General features: G+C 44.1%; 1 protein-coding gene across 4 annotated transcripts in view; it reads left to right on the plus strand.

Annotated features, from left to right (window-relative positions):
* RASEF (RAS and EF-hand domain containing) overlaps window positions 1-23,911 on the plus strand; it is a 369,451-nt gene that overhangs the window by 157,307 nt on the left and 188,233 nt on the right. For all 4 annotated transcript variants that reach the window (XR_013607103.1, XR_013607104.1, XM_078675838.1 and 1 more), the window contains one exon: window positions 4,097-4,243. Coding sequence is in view for 2 of the 4 variants with exons in the window: in XM_078675838.1 (XP_078531964.1) it covers window positions 4,097-4,243 (147 nt within the window). In the remaining 2 variants the exon portion in view is untranslated. The remainder of the gene's footprint in view (window positions 1-4,096; window positions 4,244-23,911) is intronic.

Here is a 23,911-nt window from a genome sequence, read left to right on the forward strand (position 1 = left end):
TAGAGACAGTTGAACAGAAAAAAAGTCCCTAAACGGAAGCAGACAAGTCCTAGGGCTGATTCCAGAGCCCCCAAGGTACATACACATATAAGAATCCATAATAATATAATAAAGAGAGAGCCCAAACCTTTGAGGCGGGTAATCTCAGGAACCACAGCACCATTCACAACACCCAATACAACGTTGGAAGGAGCAGTTGCAGCAGAAGGACATAGGCTATGCAGACGCCCACCATACACATTTAAAAGGTAAAAGAACCCTGCTAGCAAAGTAGTCCCTTGTGGGCGTGTGTGCGTTGTGCTGTGGTCGTGTGCTGGGGGCGTGACAAATGCTGGGGGCGTGTGGTACATTCCGCCCTTCATGCCATGTCTCATATTGTGTGCTAATCCCACCCTGCTCCCTTTAAATACCCCCGCACCCCATAATCATAACCCACCCTTACTCCTTAAAATACCCCAACACCTTTAAACACTAACCCATCTTAACCCTATAAATATACTCTGTACCCCAAAACCCAAACCTATCCCTAAACCCTAAAAATACCCCTGTACCCCAAAACCCAACCCTAGCCCTGAACCCTAAAAATACCACTGTACCCCAAAACCCAAACCTACCGCTGAACCCTAAAATACCCTTGTACCCCAAAACCCAAACCTAACCTTGAACCCTTAAAATACCACTGTACCCCAAAACCCAAACCTACCCCTGAACCCTAAAATACCGCTGTACCCCAAACCCAAACCTAGCCCTGAACCCTTAAAATACCCCTGTACCCAAAACCCAAACCTACCCCTGAACTCTAAAAATACCCCTGTACCCCAAAACCCAAACCTAGCCCTGAACCCTAAAAATACCCCAAAACCCAAACCTAGCCCTGAGCCCTTAAAATACCCCTGTACCCCAAAACCCAAACCTACCCCTGAACCCTAAAAATACCCCTATTCCCCAAAACCCAAACCTAGCCCTGAACCCTACAAATACCCCTGTACCACAAAACCCATACCTATCCTCTAAACCCTAAAACTACCCCTGTACCCCATAACCCAAAAACTATATCTGAACCCTTAAAATACCCAAACACCCCAAAACATATACCTCAGTACCCCAAAACATATACCCATACTTACCTTATCCAAACATAAAAAAAAAACATGCTTTAACCATTCATGCATTTACAACGAATTTCGTTGTAAATGTATGCTTGGTAAAAGCATATAAAATGTAATGCTATGCGTTATAATGGCATTGCGGAGTCATGGTACTTTCGTAATGAAAGTATGCGGAGTGTTGGTATGCGGAAAGAAAGTTGCGGAATAATGGGTGTTTACCCTACCCCGGTAAGTACATTAGTGGCACAGCGGCCCACATCTCCAGCAACATACTCATATTTTTTCACCACCCATTTGAAAAATGCACAGGTCTCTCTCATTGATGGCCAGCACCGACATACACTTTTAGACACACCTCCCGCCACAAGTTCTAGAATTGCGAACTTTAGAGCTGGGGAGCTACGTTCGAATCTCGGCATCAGCTCAACATCCTGTGATTCCAGGCAAATCGCTTTGTCTCCTCGTGTCTACCACAAATGAATGTGTTCTTCTGTAATGTAAATTGTGCTCATGCCATGTTGTCGAGTTCGCGCTATATAATATTGCAAGTAAAAAGAAAGTAAGGAAACTCTAGTTCACACACTACTGAACGCGCACTCTTAAGTGCATCAGCAGTGCACTGTGAATCGGAGCGTTTCACAGACCTGTCACAGATAAGAAATGCTATCAAAACGAAATCCTACAAAACAATATACTACTGGCCGGTAGCAATTCATACCCGGACAATGTCGGGACAGGCTGCTAGTATAATAATATATAAGTATATACTTAATTATATACAAGAGGTCTCGAAAGCTCAATCAAAAAATGACCTTATTTTTTAATTTTTTTATAAAGCCATCCCCTGGCCTCAACATTTCATAAACCTACCCTTAGTTCTTCTTCTTTGTGGGCTTCAAGGACTGAAATGGAATCTTTGTGGGTAGAGATGGAGAGAGGCATCAGTAATCACCATTCAACGTTCTTCCTTTGCCTTGCCTAGAAGGGGGTTAAAAGATAGCGTTGGGTGGAAAGGTTGCAAGTTTTTATAATTTAATTAGTAGTGTTATTTACCATAAAAAAGGGTTTCTTGACATTATAATGAATGTTTAATGAGATCTGCATTTGTTATCTTTTGCTGATCTGAGGCTTATGTGAGCTATCACTCCCCCTCCTCGTGTTCCACACTTGGCTCATATCAATTGGTTTGCTCATGCATGCACTGTGTCACTGGGTTTTGGAAAAAGTATTCACAAAATAGACAGACAGATGCACAAAAATCAGCAAATACAAAGTAAAGACCCGGTTCTGCAAGAGATAGCGGGAGCCCTTGATAGTCATCATGTTGCAATTTTTTGTAAGACATATTTTTTTTTCTAGAATATTTTGGAAAGACAGCAAAGGATTTCAAATCCATACTTTGTGCAGAAAGTGTGGAGTCAGTACTTACCTGTTGTGCTTTGCACAAAACACTCTGTATAGGAGATTAAAGTGAAGTTTTAAAGAAATGGTAAATCTACGCCCATAGTCTTATTCTGTGTGTGTGTGTGTGGTGCCAGCATGTGTGTGTGTGTGTGTTTGTGTGTGAGTCTGTATGTGTGGGTGTGCACGTGTGCGTGTACATTTACATTTTAGAATTCATAAAGGCTCCCATAAGTACTCTTGGAAAGCTGTGAGTGCCACACATTTCTTTCAGTAATCGTGTAAAACATTTGTAATCCCTACTGCCTCACATGCGCAGCGAGTTTTGCAAGCGTAATTATACGCTACTGCATGCACTCATGGCATGTATGAGTTTTATCCTACTCTTTCCCACCCTGGAAATGTATTCCCTCTTTCCCCTGAGCAAAGTAAATCTCCAACAGTTTTCAGTATGGTTATGGGCCAAAGAACTTTGCGAACACCACCCAACAAGTACTTTTGTTGGTGTTTCCAAACTTTAAGGACAATCCTAACTGGGAGCAGCCACTCTATGCACCTTGTAAAATATTTGCTCACATAAAAATATATTTGGGAGCAAATCTTTCTCTGAGTGCAAAACAAAGTTTTGTGAATGAAAAAAACGATGTCTGTGTTTGTAGCTGAACTTCCAGAAATAGGTGTGAGACTCTGAGTGACTGCTCTGTATCTCTGCATTGACTACTGCTTTTTATAAGCTGTCAGTGATTCATGTGTATCGTGGTTGCATCTAAAAATAAGAAGCCCTAACATGTTGAGAATATCTACTCAGATTAGAAAGAACAATCATTTTCTCAGAGTTTGCTCTTGCAGGGCCATTGGTAGTAGCTCTTCAAGGATATGTATCATGACCAGTGCTTAACTTGTGACAATGGTTGCAGGTGATTGGCACCTGTGCTCATTTGTGGGGGCTGCGCCTTATTGTTAATAATCATACTTTAATCAGATTTTCACTAGAACAGAAAAGAGAATATCAGGGAAATTAGAAAGATGGGAGAGAACACAGAAAACGGTAAAAACAGCGACCAAAAATAAAATTCAAGCGTGAGATCAGGAAACAGGTGGGCTTATTTACAAGCCCCTTGCGCCGCTGGTGCATCACTTTTTCCCATATTAAAAGTGCTGCTCAAGGGACTTGCAAATAAGCCCCAGGATTTGTTAGGTGGAGGAAGGAAGAAGCCGGATATGGAATCAAGTCTGATGTTGTGTTTGGCAACCTGGGCATTCGGCGGTGCCAGACAGGGATGAACTGCTAAGAAAACCTTTGGACTCATGCTTGCATTTTTTAATGCATTATTTTTTTAATTGATCACTGATCCTGCCTTCCAACCTTTGGTTACTTTCAATATGATACAGCAGCGTGCATTCTTTACTAAGGGGTAAATTGACAGTTTATAAGTAAGGTGTTTTTGTCAATTATCTCTTGGGGTCAAGGGATAAATGCCAATACAATGAGGAACCAAATCGAAGCATGTTCTTATCCATCCAGATCAGTAAACACATTGCTCTAATAACGCTCTGTCTCAGTGTAATCTTTTTTTTGATTGTAGGCATGAACAAGTCAGTGTTCTGTATCAGAACATCAACATAGTCGAACCGCGCCTCATCCAGCAGTATGAACGAGTGATCAAGAACTTCATTCGGGAAATCAAGCTTCAAAGCACAGAGATGGAGAACCTCGCCTTTGCCGTAAAAAGGTAAGAGTTACAATATCTGCTCACTCAATCCATGTTACTCACCTTGCCCATTACATGTCAAAAGTGGTTGAAATTGAAGGCCATGCAGTAGGACCAGGGTCCAACTCAACCAACACCTTTAAATGCATTGATAGAGAATAATGAAGCTTGCTGCAAGCACTGCACCTCCACATATTACGAGTTAAAGTCAAAAGGAGTTGTCGATGGGGGAGTGAGACTGAAGTGTGGACATAGCGGAAGTTATGATGAAAAATGATTCACAAAGCCACCTGTATCTAGGTTCACCACACTGGACTACCACTTGCGTGTGCAGAAGTATGACATAGTTCACTTAACGTCAGCAGCGGTGAGCGTCACATGGCTGAGTAGATGTGCACATTCTTGGGTGAGTGCCAAAAAAACCTGTGCAAATGAAATCAACAGCCTCACAGTTATACATTTGTGGATATTCACAAACATCCTAAATGCACTGCCCACATTGATGTGCATTTCCAAACGTAGACCCAGTGACCCAGGTCTAAGTGGCATAGAAACTGTAAGAAAATGCACCTATAGTCCCCATTTTCATTTGGGGTGTGTGAGAAGAGAAGGCATTTCATATAAATGTTTAACTGTATTCAAAAAGTGGGGGAGAGGGGTTGGCCTAACGGCTAAGGCGCTCGACCTCGGACCTGGGTTCGAGTCTCGGTAACGACGCCAAAAACCCCCTGTGAGTCTGGGCAAATCACTTAATCTCACCGTGCCTAAAAAAAAAAAAAAAGTGTGTTCTCATGTAACGTAACTGGTGCTATGTAAAGCGCTCTGATAACTGATTCGGTTCGGTTCTAGTTCGCGCTATATAAAACTCTGCAAAAAAAAAAAAAGAGAATATATATATATTTTAATAGTTTACCACAGTCCTATCCCTGTGCATACAGGGACTGCAATGTGGAGACTCCTTGTGGTGTTAGTGGGAAAAAAAATAATGTCGGTAGTGTTTGTCAATCAAATACACTTGGAGGTGTGACTTTCGAAAATGTATGGGTGTTTTAAGAAGGATTTCACCGCATGTAAAGCCCAATAATGCATGTGTATATGACAAACATCCTGGCACTTATCTTTTACTTGGTAAATCGAGCTTTGTAATCTTTCACAGAGATTGAGCAAACCGCATATCAACATCTAATTATAATCAATCAATCAATCAATGAAGAAATTTGTATAGGGCGCTACTCACCCAGAGGGTCTCAAGGCGCTTGGGGGAGGGGGGTCCGCTACTGCTCGAACAGCCAGGTCTTGAGTTGCTTCCTGAAGGTGAGGTGGTCTTGGGTACGACGGAGGTGGATGGGGAGGGAGTTCCAAGTCTTGGCTGCCAGGTAGGAGAAGGATCTTCCTCCCATGGTGGCTCTTCGGATGTGTGGAACCGCGGCGAGGGCGAGGTTGGTCGATCGCAGTTGGCGGGTGGGAGTGTAGAAGGTCAGGCGGTTGTTGAGGTACCTGGGGTCCAGGTCGTGGAGGGCCTTGTGTGCGTGGGTGAGGAGACGGAACATGATTCTCTTGCTGACGGGGAGCCAGTGCAGGTCTCTCAGGTGCGGAGGCGTTCTGGATGCGTTGGAGTCTTTTCTGCAGTTTGGTTGTGGTTCCGGTGTAGAGGGTGTTTCCGTAGTCCAGTGGACTGGTGACGAGTGCTTGGGTGACCGTCTTCCTGGTTTCGGTGGGCATCCATCGGAAAATCGGAAAATCTTTCGGAGCATGCGTAGGATGTTGAAACACGATGATGAGACGGCGTTGACTTGTCTGGTCATCGAGAGGGAGGAGTCCAGGATGAAGCCCAGGTTGCGTGCATGGTCCGTTGGTTTGGGTGCGTTTCCTAGGGCCGGGGCCACCAGGAGTCGTCCCAGGCAGAGGGTGATGATCCAAGGATGAGGACTTCCGTCTTGTCTGAGTTCAGTTTCAGGCGGTTGTTCTTCATCCACTTGGCTACTTCTTTCATCCCTTCGTGTAGGTTGGTTCTGGCGGTGGCAGGGTCGTTGGTGAGGGAGAGGATCAGCTGGGTGTCGTCGGCGTAGGAGATGATGTTGAGGTTGTGTTGGCGTGCGATGGCTGCGAGGGGGCTCATGTAGACGTTGAAGAGGGTGGGGCTGAGTGATGATCCTTGTGGTACGCCGCAGATGACTTCGGTGGCCTTGGATCTGAATGGGGGGAGGCGGACTCTCTGGGTTCTTCCGGCGAGGAACGAGATGATCCACTCCAGTGCCTTCTCTTGGATTCCGATGTTGCTGAGGCGTTGTACTAGGGTGCGGTGGCAGACAGTATCGAACTCTGCGGAGAAGTCCAGGAGGATGAGGGCGGCTGTTTCCCCGTTGTCGAGCAGGGTACAGATGTCGTCAGTGGCTGCGATGAGGGCGGTCTCGGTGCTGTGGTTGGCTCGGAAGCCGGACTGTGAGTGGTCGAGGGATCCGTTCGTCTCAAGGAAGGCGGCAAGCTGACTGTTGACGGTCTTCTCGATGACTTTGGCGGGGAACGGGAGGAGCGAGATGGGGCGGTAGTTCTTGAGGTCGGTGGGGTCTGCTGAAGGTTTCTTCAAGAGGGCGCTGAGTTCGGCATGCTTCCAGCTTTCCGGGAAGGTGGCGGTGTTGAAGGAGCAGTTGATGATGTCCCGGAGTTGGGGTGCAATGAGGTAGTCGGCCTTGTTGAAGACGTAGTGGGGGCATGGGTCGGTTGGCGATCCGGAGTGGATGGTGTTCATCGTGCGGATGGTGTCTTCGACAGGGGTCCAGGCGCGGAGGGTGGTGGTGGAGGGCGTTGGTTCTGTGGTTGGGTGCGTGGTCTGTTCGCCGAAGCTGTTGTGTATGTCGGCGATCTTGCTGTGGAAGAACGAGGCGAGAGAGTCGCAGAGGTCTTGTGAGGTAGTGATGTCGTTGTTACCGGCGCTGGGGTTGGAGAGCTCTTTGACGATGCTGAAGAGTTCCTTGCTGTTGTGTGCATTGTTGTCTAGTCGGTCCTTGAATGCTGAGTTCTTGGTGGTGTGGATCAGCTGGTGGTGTTTGCGGGTGGCGTGCTTGAGGGCGGTCATGTTGTCTGTGGTCGGGTTTTTTCGCCAGGCTTTCTCAAGGGTACGGCAGTTCTTCTTGGAGTTCTTGAGGTCGTCGTTGAACCAGGAGGCTTTCTTGCTTCCGGGCCTGCTGGGATGGTTTTTCAGGGGTGCAAGGTCGTCAGCGCAGTTGGTGATCCACTGTGTGAGGTTGTTGGCTGCTTGGTTGGGGTCCGTTGATCTGGTGGGAGGGTTCTGGTTCAGTGATGTGGTGAGCTGGTCGGTGGTGATCTTGTTCCAGTTCCTGCGGGGAACCTGTTGTGGGCGGTGGTGAGTCGTGGTCTTTCTGAATTATAAACAAATATCAGCATGTCCTGTACTTTACTATTGCATGATACATACAATAGAAAACATAACAAAACAACCATTGAATGTGGAACTGGACATCATTTTATTTAGTGATATTAGTCATATGCTAGTTTATTAAGACTCCTGCTACCATTTTAAAGCAGTCCTAAAACACATTATTTTTTTAAGCATTCTCTATTCAGGTCCAATAAAAATGTTATAATGAAAGGTTTCTAAAAACTCATTTGGTTCAACCCACCACACTCTTATGGTTAGACACTGCTTAATCGAACTGGCTGAAATGTTTCAATTAAAAGTGCTGATCGTACATCATCCTGTTACATCTTAAATATGTGCACAAGGTGAATGACAGCAAAGGACATATTTTGATTTGAAATGTTGCATTATATTGCGTTGTAACACATATAACTGTTGCTGCCCTTGTGTGGGGCACTTACCTACATGGGTAGCATGCTACACTGTGTAGTGTGTACGGCAGGAAGGCTGATGTGCCCATTTTGATCCTGTGTGGTTTATCCATGTTGTACGTGAAGACCAAGGTGTGGCTATCGTGTTATATGTTATGCACTGCTTAGGAGTGTGATGGATGAAGAAATGTGAGTTAGCTGCACAGTGTATGTTTGTCAGGAAACTGGCAGTTTTGTAGACCTCTGCAGGACTTATTTTGGTATTTCGTATAATCATAGTAGACTGTATTGGGTTGTCCGTTCTGAGATTTGTAGTTAAGAGTTTATGATCCTGAACAGACAAAGGTTTGTGGAAGATATTGTAGCGAGGTCTGATGGAATGGACTTTGTTATTATCATTCCATATCTTATTGCCATTGTGAGATGGCACAAGCGATCATAGCATGAAAGCAGTTGGGACCCATAGTGGTGGACTAAATTACAGCCTTCCATTGGACAGTCGAAAGTGGCAAATTGCTTCTGGTTTTCCAAGCCTTTCCGGTTAGTGATGGGTTGTTTATTGCTGTGGTGTGGTACAGTAATAGCTGATGAACGTGACTTAAAGGGCTTGTGTCTATGTCAGTATAAGAGGGTCAATCAGTGTAAGAAATTGTTTTGATGGTTTTGGGGCATAAAACCCTACTCAAGCAGAAACCAAAATCCTTGTCAGGGTTAAGTCACAAGTAAACCCTAAATTAACCTGTGCTTAACCCTCTGGTAGCTTGGACCAGAGCAGTCAGGCTTAATTTAGAGAAAATGTGTAAAGTATTTGTGCAACACCTCAAACAGTAACACAGTGAAAACACACGGCATAATGACCACACACTAGATTTAGAAAATTAGATTATTCTTTAATAAATAAAAAAAGACCAAAACAACAAAAGTCCAATCAGTAGAACCAGAGATATGCAGGTTTAAATGTTTCAGTAATTATAGCGCTAAAAAGCAAAAACTCCAGCTGTCGATATCTGGTCAAGCCCAGCCAGGACAAAGTCACAAGTTCAGGCCAACCACGGTGGAGTGCTTGCCCGCTATGGGGGACCAGTAAGGTCCGCTGAGCAAGAGTACCATGAAATCCTGGCTGCAGAGCGTTACAAAGTCCCATGCCTACGATGCATCATGCAGCCAAGGAGATGCGTTGGTTCTGAAAAGCTTTGGAGCTCTGATGTTTGTGATGTGAAGTCTGGTGTCAGGGATGCATTGTGCAGTTGAGGTGATGCATCGGTTCTGAGGAACTGTGGAGCTGTGATGTGAGGACCTGCATCATCGTTATGTTATGTTATGTTATTTATGTCTTTTATAGCGCTCGGCTACTCAAAAGAGTGTCCCGGCGCCTTATTGACAACCTGAAAGAAGCCAAACACAACACAGACATTAAAAGAAAAACGGGATCAGCAGTAAGAGGGAGTCTAAGAAGCAAAAAGCCAAGTTTTCAGGCCCTTTCTGAAGGCCAGCAGATTTGAGGTACTGCGCAGTGTCAGGGGCAACGAGTTCCACAACTGTGGAGCCCGAGACATAAAGGAGCGACCTCCGATTCGGGCCTTTTTCACACGAGGGACAATGGCTAGAGACATCGACTCTGATCTCAAGGACCGTGACGGACGATAAAAGGAGAGCCTCCTTTGAAGGTATTTAGCCCCCGAGGCATAGAGGGCCTTATGTGCAAGAGTTAAGGCTTTAAAAACTATCCGCTTCCGGATAGGCAGCCAATGAAGAGACTGCAACAAGCCGGAAACTCTGACTCGCCTGTGCAGGCCAAAAATGGCTTGTGCTGCCGCATTCTGGACCACCTGCATCCGTTGCAGGAGATATTCTGGCAGGCCCAGATAGAGGACGTTGGCATAGTCCAATCTTGAACCGATTAAGGCCTGTACAGTAGTCCTCCTATGGTCCTCGGATAGCAGAGGGAAAAACTTCCGAAGCATACGGAGAAGGCCAAAACAGGTGCCGGTGAGGGCAAGGACCTGAGATCTTAAAGTCAGGCCGTTGTCAATTTTGATCCCCAAATTCTTAGCCAACTGAGACGATCGCACCGGAGGAGACATGTCCGCGGGCCACCATACCTGCCAGTCTGGATCGGATTGACACCCAAAGAAGAGTACCTCAGATTTATCTGAGTTGCACTTGAGGCTGTTCAGTTGGAACCATTTAAAAACAGCCCCAAGGCACTCTCGGATACTCTCTCCATCAAAATCCTCTCCTTTCCCACAGGTAAAGAGCAGCTGGGTATCATCGGCATAGGATACGATCTGGGCCCCAAAAGACTCAGCCAATGCCGCCAGAGTGGTCATAAAGATGTTGAAGAGAGTCGGGCTCAACACAGAGCCCTGTGGGACTCCGACTCCCAATGGCGGCATCTCAGCAGAGCTAAGAGAGGCCCAGACCGTTTGTCGGCGGCCAGACAAAAAAGATGTAAACCAGTTTAGCACCGTCCCCCTCAGACCGATCTCATAAAGTCTGCCAAGCAGACCCTCATGGGGGACGGTGTCAAAGGCCGCCGACAAGTCAAGCATTATCAGCATGGCTCTGCCACCCAAATCCAGCGTCTCCTTGATAGCCTCGGACACCTCCAGTAGCGCCGTCTCAGTGCTAAGATTAGGGCGAAAGCCCGATTGAGTGGAATGAAGCAAATCGTGTGATTCCAAAAAATTGGAAAGCGCAATGTGCACATGCTTCTCCACAATCTTTGCCACTGCAGGCAAAAGAGAAATAGGCCTATAATTGGCCAATACCTCAGGATCTACACCAGGCTTCTTAATAAGGGGAATGACCATAGCCTGTTTCCAGGCCGGTGGAACCACACCCTGGCTCAGAGAGAGATTCAAGAGGGGATTCACCAGCGGATTCACCACTGCCGCCATCTTCGCCAGAAATTTGGCCGGACATGGGTCGAGCGGCGAACCCGATTTAAGATTGGCCAAAAGTGTCAATGACGAAGAAGCAGAAATAGGCGGAAAGTCAGTCAGGACTGGCCCTAAGGGGACCGATGGAACTGGTCCGTCCTGAGAATAAGGAGCGACAACCGCCGGCCTCAATGGAAAAGAGTCCTGAATCAGCTTAATCTTTGTGGTGAAAAAGCTGGCGAGATCCGACGCCCAAGTCTCGGAGGGGGCGGACTGGGTCGCATTCGACCGTGGGGCAACAAATTCCCTAACGATCGAGAAGATCTCCTTGCAGGAGTTAGAGGCGGCCTCAATCCTCCTAGCAAAGTAGTTCTTCTTCTCAAGGAGGATATCCCGATGGTAGGCCTTGACCATAGTTCTATAATTAAGTCTGGCAGCAGGATCATACTGAGCCCGCCAGGCCCTTTCAGCCACCTTGCATTGCCTGCGGGAAGCAAGCAGCGCTTCGGTGAACCAGGGGGCAGAGACCTGTTTAGGGAGCGAACGAGGAGCCCTCAAAGGGGCCACTTCATTCAGCCTGTCCACAAGCCAGACCTGCAGGGACTCCAGGTCCCGATCTAAAACCCCCGTGAGAGGGCATGGGTGTTCGCGCAATGCCTGCGCCAACATTTCTGGGGTCACCTGATGATATGCCCTCGACGCAAGTCCTTGCTGTCTGGGGGCAATGCTCAGGGGTTTCTTATTGACCAGTATATGGAAATTGACCAACTGATGATCTGTCCAAAGGACCGGCAGAAGTGCCGTTACCTCTATGGGGGCCGTAGAAAAGACCTGATCCAAAGTGTGGCCTTTATCATGCGTTGGTTCACAGAGATAGGGGGCTAGGCCCAGAGGGGCCGTAATATCGTACAGTTTGATCACATCTGGGTCCGAAGCCTCATCCATATGAAAGTTGAGATCTCCAGCCAAAATGCAATGGTCAGCTCTCAAGACCAACGTTGACATGACAGACTAAAGCTCATCAAAAAAGGAACCAGCTGGGCCGGGGGGTCTATACACTAGCAGCCCTTTCACCGCCTGATGCGGCGCCAATGACAGAGAGAAGGCAAGGGATTCAGACCCTTTAATAGCCTCAGTGGGAATAATTGAACATACAACAGATTTCTTCACCACGAGTGCTACTCCTCCACCCCTCCCTTCCAGTCTATCTTGCCTATAAATATTATATTCTGAAGGGATTGCCATAGCGACTTCGGGATTAGAGCAGACTCCTAACCAAGTCTCTGTTAGCATCAGACACACCGGTTTTTTGGTGGTCAGGAGGTCAAAGAGCTCCTGAGCATGACTGCGCACTGATTGCGTCGAGGCTGCCATTAACAAGAGAATTGCAATGCGAGGGCCTGCATCTGGAAAATGTTGCACAGGCAGCGGTTGCAATGTGAGCTGCAACATCGATACGGATTCACTTGGGAGAACCCTCACAGCAGAGATGATGCAGCTGTTCTGCTCAGGGTTGTACCACTCAGCAGAGGAGATGCTTCCGTTCTGCTGTGTCACAGATGGGCTGGCAAGAGAATCTTTAGGCCCACTTCCAAGGCTCCAGGACTGGGGTGACACCTCTTAGAAGGGTAGGACTCACAGAAGTCAGAGACCAGGTGCTGGATTTAAGATTGTTGGAGCCTTCCGTCCCGAGGCTCTCGTCTGGAGGCCAAACAACTTGTCCTTAAAGTGATATTAGGGTCCTGGGTTCAACAGAAAGAGGTGAAGACCATCTATCCAGGCAAGAGGGTAGCAGGCCAAATGTCAGCACAACAGAGCAGCAGTTTCTTTGGAGCAACGGTCCAGCAGAGTCCTTTCAGCAGCACAGCAGTCCTTCTTGGCAGAGTATCCAAAACTCCAGAAGTGTACTTAAGATGTGGTGTCTGAGGTCCAATATTTATATCTGGTTCCCTTCCTCTGGAAGGAGGTAGTAGCTTCTAGAAATTCTGTTTGGGTGCACAGGCTTCCTGCATGCCCTGCCCTATCTACAGGGGGTATGTAACCCTTAGTGTGGAGGCAGGACACAGCCTTTTCAAGTGTAAGTAGGGTTGTGCCCAGCTCCACCCTCCCGTTCTGCCAATAATATCCCATTCAAACACACCTAAGCTTTCTATTGTGTGAGACTGACTATAAGGAATGCACAAAGCCAAACTGTCAGCTACACCCAGTCATGTGACCCAGTGAGAGTCTACAGGCACTAAATGGCTAAGTCAGGAAAAAAGGCATTTGTTTAAAAGTGCCATTTTCAAAATTGTAATTTAAAATCCGATTTTACCATGGAAGAGGGTTTTTCATTACAGCTCCAAACACACCAAACATGAACTGGCAACTGTAACCATTTGGAAGTTACAGCTTATTAAATGTAATAAGGTAACTCCAATCATATCCTATAGAAGAGGTAGACCTTGTAATAGTGAAAACAAATGTAAAAAATGTTCACTACCAGAATATGTAAAACTTAAACATCTTTTTAAATACTGCGCCCTGCCATTTGGGCTGTCCAGGGCATACCCTAGCATACCCTAGCAGTGCTTTATATGTATACAGATAGAAGGTTTGGGCCTGATAAAAGGTTTATTCTGCCACGTCGAAATGTCAGTTTAAAATTGTGCACACATGCTGCAATGGCGGATCTTAGACGTGTTTAAAGGGTTACTTAAGTGGGTGGCACAATCAGTGCTGCAGGCCCACACGCAGCATTTCATTTAAAAGCCCTGGCTACAAGTAGTACCACTTTACTAGGGAGTCAATTAAATATGGCAATTGGGTATAAGCTAATGTTACTATGGTTTAAAGAGTGAGCAGTGCACTTTGGCACCAGTTATCAGTGATTAAATGTGCAGAGTCTTAAGGACAGCAAAAACCTAAATCAGCATAAAACAAGAGGAGGAAGGCGAAAGATTTGGGGGACGTACACCGTAAGGCTGACAGGTCTAACAAGCAGTATAAGGGAGGTATTATTCAACCTGTATGGGTTACAGTTGACTGCTCAACCACTGAGTCTTATGGTATTAATATTAGTAAGGGCCAGGAAAATTAACATTACTATGTGATACCCAGGCTATGCATAGGTCAGTCTTTCATAATTTACTTAGACATGGAAAGTTGTTTACTTGTTTGATTGTACTGTAGTTGTGCACTGTAGGCAACAGATTGTACATGAAGGACTGATTCCTAATCTGGGTTCTATCCTAAGGTTATGGCATGATGTTGGGACACTATAGAAATAAAATTGTGGCCAACATCTTTTGTTCAGAAAAGCAAAGATATAAGGGGTACTGTAGCCCTAGGGTCCATTATTAGAATATTGCAAGTCACTTAAGAGTTCTGTGTAAATGTCAAGGAATGAGGCTGCAAGTAAAGGTCACAGATGTCTGAGGTGATTTGCAGTATCCTTAAATCTTGCTGCAGGGATTATATTTTTCCTAAGAACACATACATGGTCGCACAATCACCATTTTCCCAATCCGATTTAACATTTTTGACTTCTTGCTCATTGTAGTGAACAATTCTATGTTTTTAGAAATGAACAACACATATGTGCAGTTCTGCTTACTTATAGTGGAATAAATATGTATAGTACTCCGGTCCCCCAGATTTCATAACGATACGTGCGAGGAAATAGGCCGAGATATCACCACTTCCATTTTTACTCATAAAGGTTCAGCTATAAGAAAAGCACTGTCCTCTCCTTCTGTGAGTATATTCCATGATATTTCTTAAATATATTACATTGAATTAACTGACTGTTACATTAGTCGTCGTTTAGATACCTTATCCTGGGTTGACAATAAACGTATATGTTGATTAGGATATATACTGTTTATTCCACAGATTGCTGACAGCAGTATGAATATGGCTTCAGCACCTGCAAACCCATGTCACCACCTTACCACAGCTCTTTGGTGGTCATAGGGCAACTGTACCAATATTCAATTTAGTGTGCAAGAAAGCTAATAAACGTCCAGTGAATTAGACTAAGGCCCTGATTATGATCCGTCTAAACTAGAGTGCGACATTTATTGTACTTGATATATTCCTATACAGCGGCAATTTTATTGGTTCTTTAAGTAGCAATCAGTTATCATTAATGCCCTCAAATGGGGCTTCACATGAGCAGTTTAGTGCTTACCACACCAACATTTGCATGTCTATTTATCAGTCATTTTGTTCCTGATAAATTACGGCAGGTGTGATCTGCGAATATTCACCTTGGGACAAATCTGGGGGATGCAGGACACATCTCATAATTAAGAAATATAAAATAGTGCTTTTATCCTCCATTGAAACAATCCTTCTGCTGGTTCGTCAGTCAATGTTCTGGGGAAAAACCTTCATGAATGTTTCTTTTGTCTGGATCCTAGTAATTGTCCCAGACCCCCACCACAGGACCCACTTTTCACCCTACAACAGCACCACCTTAACATAAGTGCTGGCCCCCATTGAATATGGGTAAAAAATTAGAACACTGGGATTCGTTCCATGATCCAGCATGTGGAGTTGCATCAGGTTTAAAAAAAAAACTCGCCTCCCTAAGACAACCTTAAATGAATGAAGTCTCTTCAAGAGGCCTGGTGGACAGTCCCTGATATTTAGCTGTGCTCCAAGAGTCACTAGTTGCCTCTTTTCAGTAGGAAATCCGCCTCAGCATTCTGTCATGTCATTACAGTCTCTCTGCTGCTCTGGCTGGCCATAGAATGTTCCCTCTGTGAAAGCACACAACGCAAACCACATAGGCTAACACTTATCAATATTTAAACTCCCAAAGCATAACAATCAGTGCTTTGATTAAAAAATATACCTTGTGCAAAGCAAAGTTAACGCTTAGTGCGACTACAGGTAAATTTTTCTTTTGCCAAGCAGCATAGAAATACTGATTGCACGCCATGCAGGGGTTACAAGTGGATTATGTAAATTGAACATAAATACATAAACTCACTGCTTGTAAGTGGCAGTAAAATGTAATTTAATGCAATTAACTTTAATGTAAGTCACAGTGAAGAGCTGCTTTCGCCCAGAACGTATGAAACGTGCAGAAGGTTTCCTGTTTTTGAGTATTTGAAGTCAAGCAGCGCAATAAATAAACATTGTGTCACAAATGCATCTGTAGCATTTAATGACTGAACCTTACAGGAACAAAAATCAGAAGTAAAAGCTGATAAAAGTTCTATTTAATTTCTTAAACAGTAGTATGTTGCAGTAGTAACACATCGTTATTGTTGATTGAGAAAATATTATAATTGTAATTCAGCTCAGTCGCCTACCTACTCGATGCTGTACTGGTTCTGGCAACTGGTAAAGTCATGTCACAACTCTATGGTAATGAGGTGTTTGTAAAGTAGGAATGCAATCTTCTACATTTTCTTATTTTGGTTGCATAGTCAATGTCACAAAAGGACTGTGATGAGAAAACTAAAGGCAGATTTTATATAATGTTTACTGACTTCCAGGTATTGTTAAAAAATCAATAATGAAAAATGTAGTTATGGTTAAGACCGTCACAGGAATTTTTTTTTTTTATCTGCTAAAAGCCTTGACCATTGACACAGGTTGATGAACCTACAAATTATTTGATAGAAGGCCAGTGTGTTCAGTTCAGATATTGCATTTCAACCTTTTACAGTTAAACGAAAAGGGACACTACCATTGGGCCCATCTTGAAACCTTCACCTTTTCAAAAGAAGTGAAAAATGGGAATGCCTTTCAATACTGAACGCGATTTAGCTCCCCAAGTTGAAGGATGTTGCCGATGATGGAAACATGCAGCTCTCTCCTTAGTCACCTTTTCCCCTCTCTCCTTTACACCAAAAACCACGTTTGGCCCATGATAACAATTATCCATGTATGTCTTGTCTCAAATACTGTATTATCATCTACACTGGTCTAAAAAATGATTGCTAGGCAAACAGACTGTGTGTAAACTTTGTAGGTGGAACCACATCAGGCAAACACTCCACTACCTCTATTTCAACACCATGATCACATTTAAGGTTTTGTGTACTCCTCTACATGGGGCATAATTGAAAAACGAAACCTGTATGCCTGCATAAACTGGTAGTTCACTATACCCCAAGAAGAGCTCTTCACTCAAAGCTCTAACAATCATTCAAGAGGATGAAACCTAGAAGAAGGTCTTGAAATGACAATGATGATGGTCTTTTTTGGTAAAAAAAATTTTTTTATAAGGAGTACTAATTCAGATAAAGAAACAGTGAACAGTGACTTTCATTCTCGTCGCTTGTCTGCACCCATTTTCTGTTAAATGTTCCCTCCCATTCTATTCAAACTTGTAATGCAGAGAAGAAACATTACAATGGAGGACTACACACCTCCCTTTTCAACAACAATTAGAGCAAGATTTCTACTATAATTACATATTTATTCAAATCACCCTGTACATTTTTCTAAGGGTATACTTACGAATATAGTGCTAAAACACTAACAAAACAGTTAAAGGAGTCTTCAAAAAGTCTTAATGACAAATACATACTTATTAAGAATCTTCTGCAACAGAAGCAAAAGACGCACATACTACTGTAGTGCTAAGCAATAACAGCGTAAAGATTTTAAATATTAATTACATCCCATAATCTACACATTTTACAAGTGTTGGCTTGCTTTTTTTACTCACCCTTGATACAACTTTATTTGAGTCAACTCTTGATCTGGAATAAGAGTTGCCATCAAATACATGTACATGTACATGTACAGGACTTAAGACTTTCCTCTTTAATTAAGCTGTCTTCCTTTTTTTCTCTCCCTCCACACTGGGTTCACGCTGGGACACTCTTTTGAGTAGCTGTGAGCATTCCAAAATGCTTTAACATAACATAATCTCCTTATGGCACTCCATCTATATCACCACAATCAATCACAGAAGGAACACAGTAATCTGCTGTTAGATCACAATTCACATAAAAAAATGGCATCTGTATTTTCTGAGTTAGATGGAATCCGACTCACCTTTAAAACCAAAAATAGATACCCAATTTAAATTCCCTTTTAAGCCACCTTCCACTTGTACCACACAATTTGAGAGTTCAACAACTTTGAGGGGCCTTGTCCATTAAGATCCATCTCCCTGACGTCTCAAAGGTAACCTGGCTCACACCCAAATTCCAGCACAGGTCTCACTACTTGAGACGCGTCTCTTCCATCTTTTTTCTAATGTTAAAAGCATGTAATTCTTATACTTAGTTACCTTTTCACTTAATTTGCCAAGAATGGCCTCTTGACTCTTCTCTTGAAGTCCTGCCATACCTATTTTCTTCTTAAGCCAGCACGGAGCAAGACATATGCTAGGTTTGCACCCTCTCAATAGTTCAAATGGGGTAAACCCTGTAACAGAATTAGCGATTGTATGGTAGTAAAATAGACATTAATGCTTTCCGCCATTTTAACTGTCAACTAACTGCTAGCTGCACAGACTCTTTGATCACCTTATTAAATTGTTAACCTTGACCATTCGATTCTGGATGGCACACAGCTATTTTTTATGGATGACACCCCATCTTTCCAAGTATGCTTTGAACTTAGCACTGGTAAATTGTGGACCATTATCTGTAACTAGAAACGTAGGGATTTGCTCCCTGTAAAATATGCCTTCTAAGTAAATGTTTTTTTTATCAGATGCCACACTTACCACAAATCTCATCTCAGGCCATTTTAAAAATATTCCACAATGACAATGTAAGCATCACTTTTACAACAAAGCTTATGAATCCCTACAAATTGTTAGAAATTTAGGTTTCAGGTTGGCAAAGTAAACACCCTGTCCAACCAGTAGCCACAATCCTAGTCAGGGTAAGTCAGATACACAACCTTAATTAACCTGTGCTCAACCTCTGGTAGCTTGGCACAGAGCAGTCTAGCTTAACTTAGAGGCAATGGGTAAAGTATTTGTGCACATTTTAATGACAGTAACACAGTGAAAACACCACAAAAAGACTCCACAATAGTTTAGAAAACTAGAAAATATTTATCTGAGTAAAACAGGACCAAACTGACAAAACTCCAATGAGTAGATGTCGAGATATGAATTTTTAAAGAGTAAATGCAAAAACAGTGCTTTGAAGTCACTAGTTGCCAAAAGGTTATTTGGGGTTGCGAGGGACCAGTACAGATCCAAAGTTCAGGCGATGGAGGGCAGGCTGGCTACAGAACCCATGCAGGGCCCGCTGAAGAAGTACCTTGTATGGAGCAAAGCGTCAATGTCGAAAGCATGATACACTGGAGTTTTCCCAGCAGTCGGGTCACTGCAATGGAAATGAGCCTTGCAGATGGTGTTGAAGGATCAGTGCTGTGCCGTCATTGAACCTCGCAGTCCGGACCCGTGTCATCATCAAATTGGCACTGCAATGGAGGACATTGTGTCAGTTTCGATCTGTGCAAAGGGGCCACTGCAGCTGCAGTACTCACTTCTGAGGCTAAGGACTGGAGGGAGTACCCCAGTCCAGGGTTGGACTCACAGACTGCAGAGTCCAGCAGCACCAGCATAGATGCAAGATTTTTTTTTGTCCATGAGACTTCAGAAAACAGGTGGCAAGCCTGCAGGCCCTTGGAGAAGTTTGGGTTCAAAGATGTAGAGAGCAGGTCCAGTCACTCTCACTCATAGGCAAGAAGCAGCAGCCCAACACAACAGAGCAGGTAGAAAAGTTGCAGTCCCTCCTACAGCAGAGCAATCAGCAGGCAGCAGGCGAACACAGAAATGAAGGTAGCAAAGTGTCAGTCCCTCCTATAGCTTAGCAGCTTTCCTTCCAGGCTGAGTGTCCTTGGTTCCAGCAAAAATTCTGATTTGGTGGTGTCAGAGGTCAAGTACTTATAATCAAATGTGCCTTTCAAGTGGCGGAAACATCAATGAGGCAGTTGAAGATCACAAGGTCCCTGCCCTGTCTCCAGTCACACTACAGTGGGGTATGCAGCTCTTTGTGTGGGGACAGGTACTGACCTATTCAGGTGCAAGTGTCAGCTCTTCCCTCCCAAACTATCTCAGGAAGGCTCATCAGCCTGGTGATGGTCGATCAGGATTCAAATGTCAAACCCCAGCTCCCTTTGTATCACTGTCTAGAGTGAATGCACAAAGCCCCGGTGTCATCCAACCCAGATGTGTGTTCAGACAAGAAGAGACACAGAATGGTTAAAGTAAGAAAATGCCAACTTTCTAAAAGTGTTGGGCCCACATAAGACTCCCAGCAGGCCTTGATGCACTGCGCGACAACCTGCACGTCTTGGTACGGGAGTCACACCTTGGAGCATCCTTCAATTATTCAAATTGAAGGATGCTCCAAGGTGTGACTCCAGTGCCGATATCGCCTTTTCAGATGTAAGCCCGTATATGAATAACCATGCCGCTTTCTCCTGCAACAGCGCAAGTTAATATTTTGTAATACGCCGGCAGATATTTCAGTTAGATTTTTTTATCCGTGCTACATATCACGCCACTGGCTCTCTCAGTTTTGATAGCATGTTTCAATTATGTCTGCTGCACATCCGTAAATACAGACCTTATCTCCACATGACTGCCCTAGGGTGGCTGGCTTGTATGAATAGATTAGCGCTATCTATGCATTTACTGACAATGAGTTTAATGGAGATGCAGGATCTTTACTAATATTAAATTGACAGTTTTATTATTGTTTCGACCACAGGCTTGTCTGCTCTTGGCAAACAACCTTTTCAGTCGAGCTCTGTTATTGTAATTTGTACTTTGTAAGGGAGCTCTTGTTCCATTTTACCTTACCTGCCCCATGACCAATTGTTTGCATAAATATCACGGCCCCTTGAGACTGCCTTCCCCTATGTGGTAGCAAATGCCATTGGATTTTATTCACTGGGTTTCTAAATTTTCTCTTAAAATGCTTCAATTTCCCTTTTTCAGCTGTTTTCAGTAGTCAACTATAATACGGATTGTAACCTCTCATTGATGGACTGACTATCCTCCCCCCATTGAATAACTCGGGTAAGCCTCTGGCCAAGTCATTTCCTTCACTTCAGCCACAATTGTTCTGTCATGCCTCTTTTCCAAATCACATATTCCTCCCCGCCTTTCCTTTCAGAATTTTGAAACAGTTGAACCTTGTGCTAGTTCACCTGTAAGGTGCACCCCTTAATGCAACCTGACATGTACTTTCAAGTCGATGATACAAACAAATGTATTGTATCCTTCACAGCTGCAGTACTGTTTCTTAATCACAGGTAGTGTCATTTTTCTCCACTACTCTATCTTTTCCTTTCCCATCCAATACACTAGTCTTATCTATAATTTATGTTTTATGTACAGCACCGTCTGATTAAAGTTAAATCCTGTCCTGACGAAAACCTTAATTTGAACCAAGTTGAAACGCCGTTGACTAATGAGCATACTTGATGGGGTCCTTTGATTCTGAACATGTTCTATATTAATTACGGTATAATTGCCCATGTTATTTAAACATCTTTTTTCTAAAAGTGGCATTTTTAGACTTACAGTTTAAAATCCGACTTCACCACAAATTGTGATTTTAAATTGGGAGTCCAGAGACACCAAACTCCAAATCTGCTCCCAATTGGAAATTTCACTAAAAAAGGTGCTTTTAGTCAATCTCAATGTTAATCTATGGTAATGATAGGCCTTGCAGTAGTGAACAACAAATGTAAGAGTATTTCTCTACCAGTACATGTAAAACTTAAATGTACATGTCCTTCTTTTTAAATAAACTGCACCCTGCCCATAGGGCTACCTATGGCCTACCTTAGGGGCGACTTACATGTAGCAAAAAGGAAGGTTTTGGCCGGGCAAGTAGGTTAACTTGCCAGGTCAAGATGGCAGTTTAAAACTGCACACACTAGTAGCATTTAATTTATAGGCCCTGAGCAAACATATTGCACTTTGCTAGGGGTTTACAAGTAAATTAAATATGGCAATTGTGGATAATCAAATCTCACCATGTGTAGAGTACAGAGCATATGCACTTTAGCACTGGATAGCAGGGGTAAAGTGCCCAAAATGCTAAAGCCAGAAAAAACTGAAGGCAACAAAACAGGAGGTCAGAAGGTAAAAAGTCGGGGGAAACCATTCCAAGGATGACAGGTTTAACACAAATCTATCTGTAATATCATCTAATCCTGGCTTCTACAAGTATTCACAAATGTGTTGCTTCGCTGGCAGACATGCCTAATTCTCCTTCATATCTCTGAAGTATATTAGTGTGTTGCAGCACATGTGGAGGGACAGCTTTATCTCCCCTCATTAATGCACCATCCGTCCAAGTAAATTCCCTTTGAATCTCAGGAAAGGACTTAACATCATCAATTAGATCCCTCTCTTCCAGTCACCTTTTCTATAAATATCTTTGAACTTCACAAAAAATTAGATTTTCTAATGATCTTCTGTTTCATTCTTCTTCTGAACACAATGTGTTTCATTCAACCACCATGTCAGATATGTGAAGAAATACATTACGATTCTGTTCTCCCTCTATTACAGGCTGTACTGCTAATTCAACAATGGCGGAAAATCAGAGGGCCTGATTCACGCAGGGCCTTTGCACTCATGGAGGACGCCCTGCAGTCATGGGAGAGCCTCTGCACTCAGGATAAATTTACTGCAATGAGAATTCTCATTTAGGAGATTCCGCCCTGAGTGCGAAGACTCCACCATGACTGAGGGGGCCTCCGCCACAAGTGTTGAGGCTCTGTGTGAAGCAGGCTCTGAATAATTATTACTTTTCCCTGACACCTGTTCAACATCAACTTGAAAGTTCTGTAACCTTCCAGCCAACCTAATCTAGCTGTCATTCTTCTTCTTCCCTTGGAGATATTATATTGTCCAATGACTTGTGATAAGTCTCTAACGTAAACTTTGTCTCCCATAAAAACATGGAGATCAACAGTGAATGGCTGTTCCTGAATATCAAGATTCCGGGGCTACAGAAAACTGCAAACAAATCTGCACTCTGGAGTTTGCATGGGTCATGTATTCATCCATATCTTCTTCTGTTAACTATCTGTTCCTCAGCCTATGTATCTATATCTGTTTATATGTCCTCCACGCTCCTTTATGCATACCGCTAATGATATCATGTCATAAGACAACCACACCATTCAGGGTAATATCATGTATATCTCTGCAAGGACTGGTGCGTCCTATGTCATTTTCTATAAATACCTAAGCATTGTGAAGTGCACCAGGATCAGGTACTTGTGGGAGGTGGATCTGTGGTGTATTGATCAAATCTTGCTCTATGTAACAAGCATTTGCAATGCATTCGGTCTCGCTTTTGGGACCTTATAATTATTTAGCCATGCAGTACATTATCCTGGGCGTTGCACCATGGAAGCTTTAACACTAATAGGAATATCAATGAAACGTTGCATGCTTTCAACACACTACAGATCAAGCAGGAAGAACACTAGATCGTCTACTAGTAAACTACTGATGACACCAAAGTGAGCATACTGGAAAGTAAGGAGTAATTAAGAGCAAACTCCGAAGCATTTGCTACTCTGCTGCATTGGTAACATTACGCCAGGCGGTGCGGAAAGCACCGCCCTCCGAAATGCCACAAAAGCAAGTTGTGCCTTTCAATGCACAACGTGGCAGGCATCGCGCGGTGCCTGCCACGTTGTACATTGAAATGCAGTACCATAGGTACCCCCCATGTGCACCCCCTAGCCCCCAGAATTCCTGGGGGCCTGCTAAGGGCCCCCAATGGAATAAACTGCCTGCCTTTGGCAAAATCCCACGTATACGCTAATATGGATGGTGGTGTCTCCCAGACACCGCCACCATGTTAGCAGCTTTTCCACCCGGTCGACTCTACGACAGGGCGGAAAACCGGTGGACAGTCTTTCCGTCCGCCGGTGTCCCCCCCGCCATGGTAATGTGGCAGGGGGAAATTCGAAGTGGGCGGAGGTTTTTAGCAGGTGGATCGCCACGGCCATACTTGCGGTGGCAATCCGCCCGCTGTCCTAATGACCC

The sequence above is a fragment of the Lissotriton helveticus genome, chromosome 2_1 (genome assembly GCF_964261635.1).
Source record: "Lissotriton helveticus chromosome 2_1, aLisHel1.1, whole genome shotgun sequence".
Taxonomy (NCBI): Eukaryota; Metazoa; Chordata; class Amphibia; order Caudata; family Salamandridae; genus Lissotriton; species Lissotriton helveticus.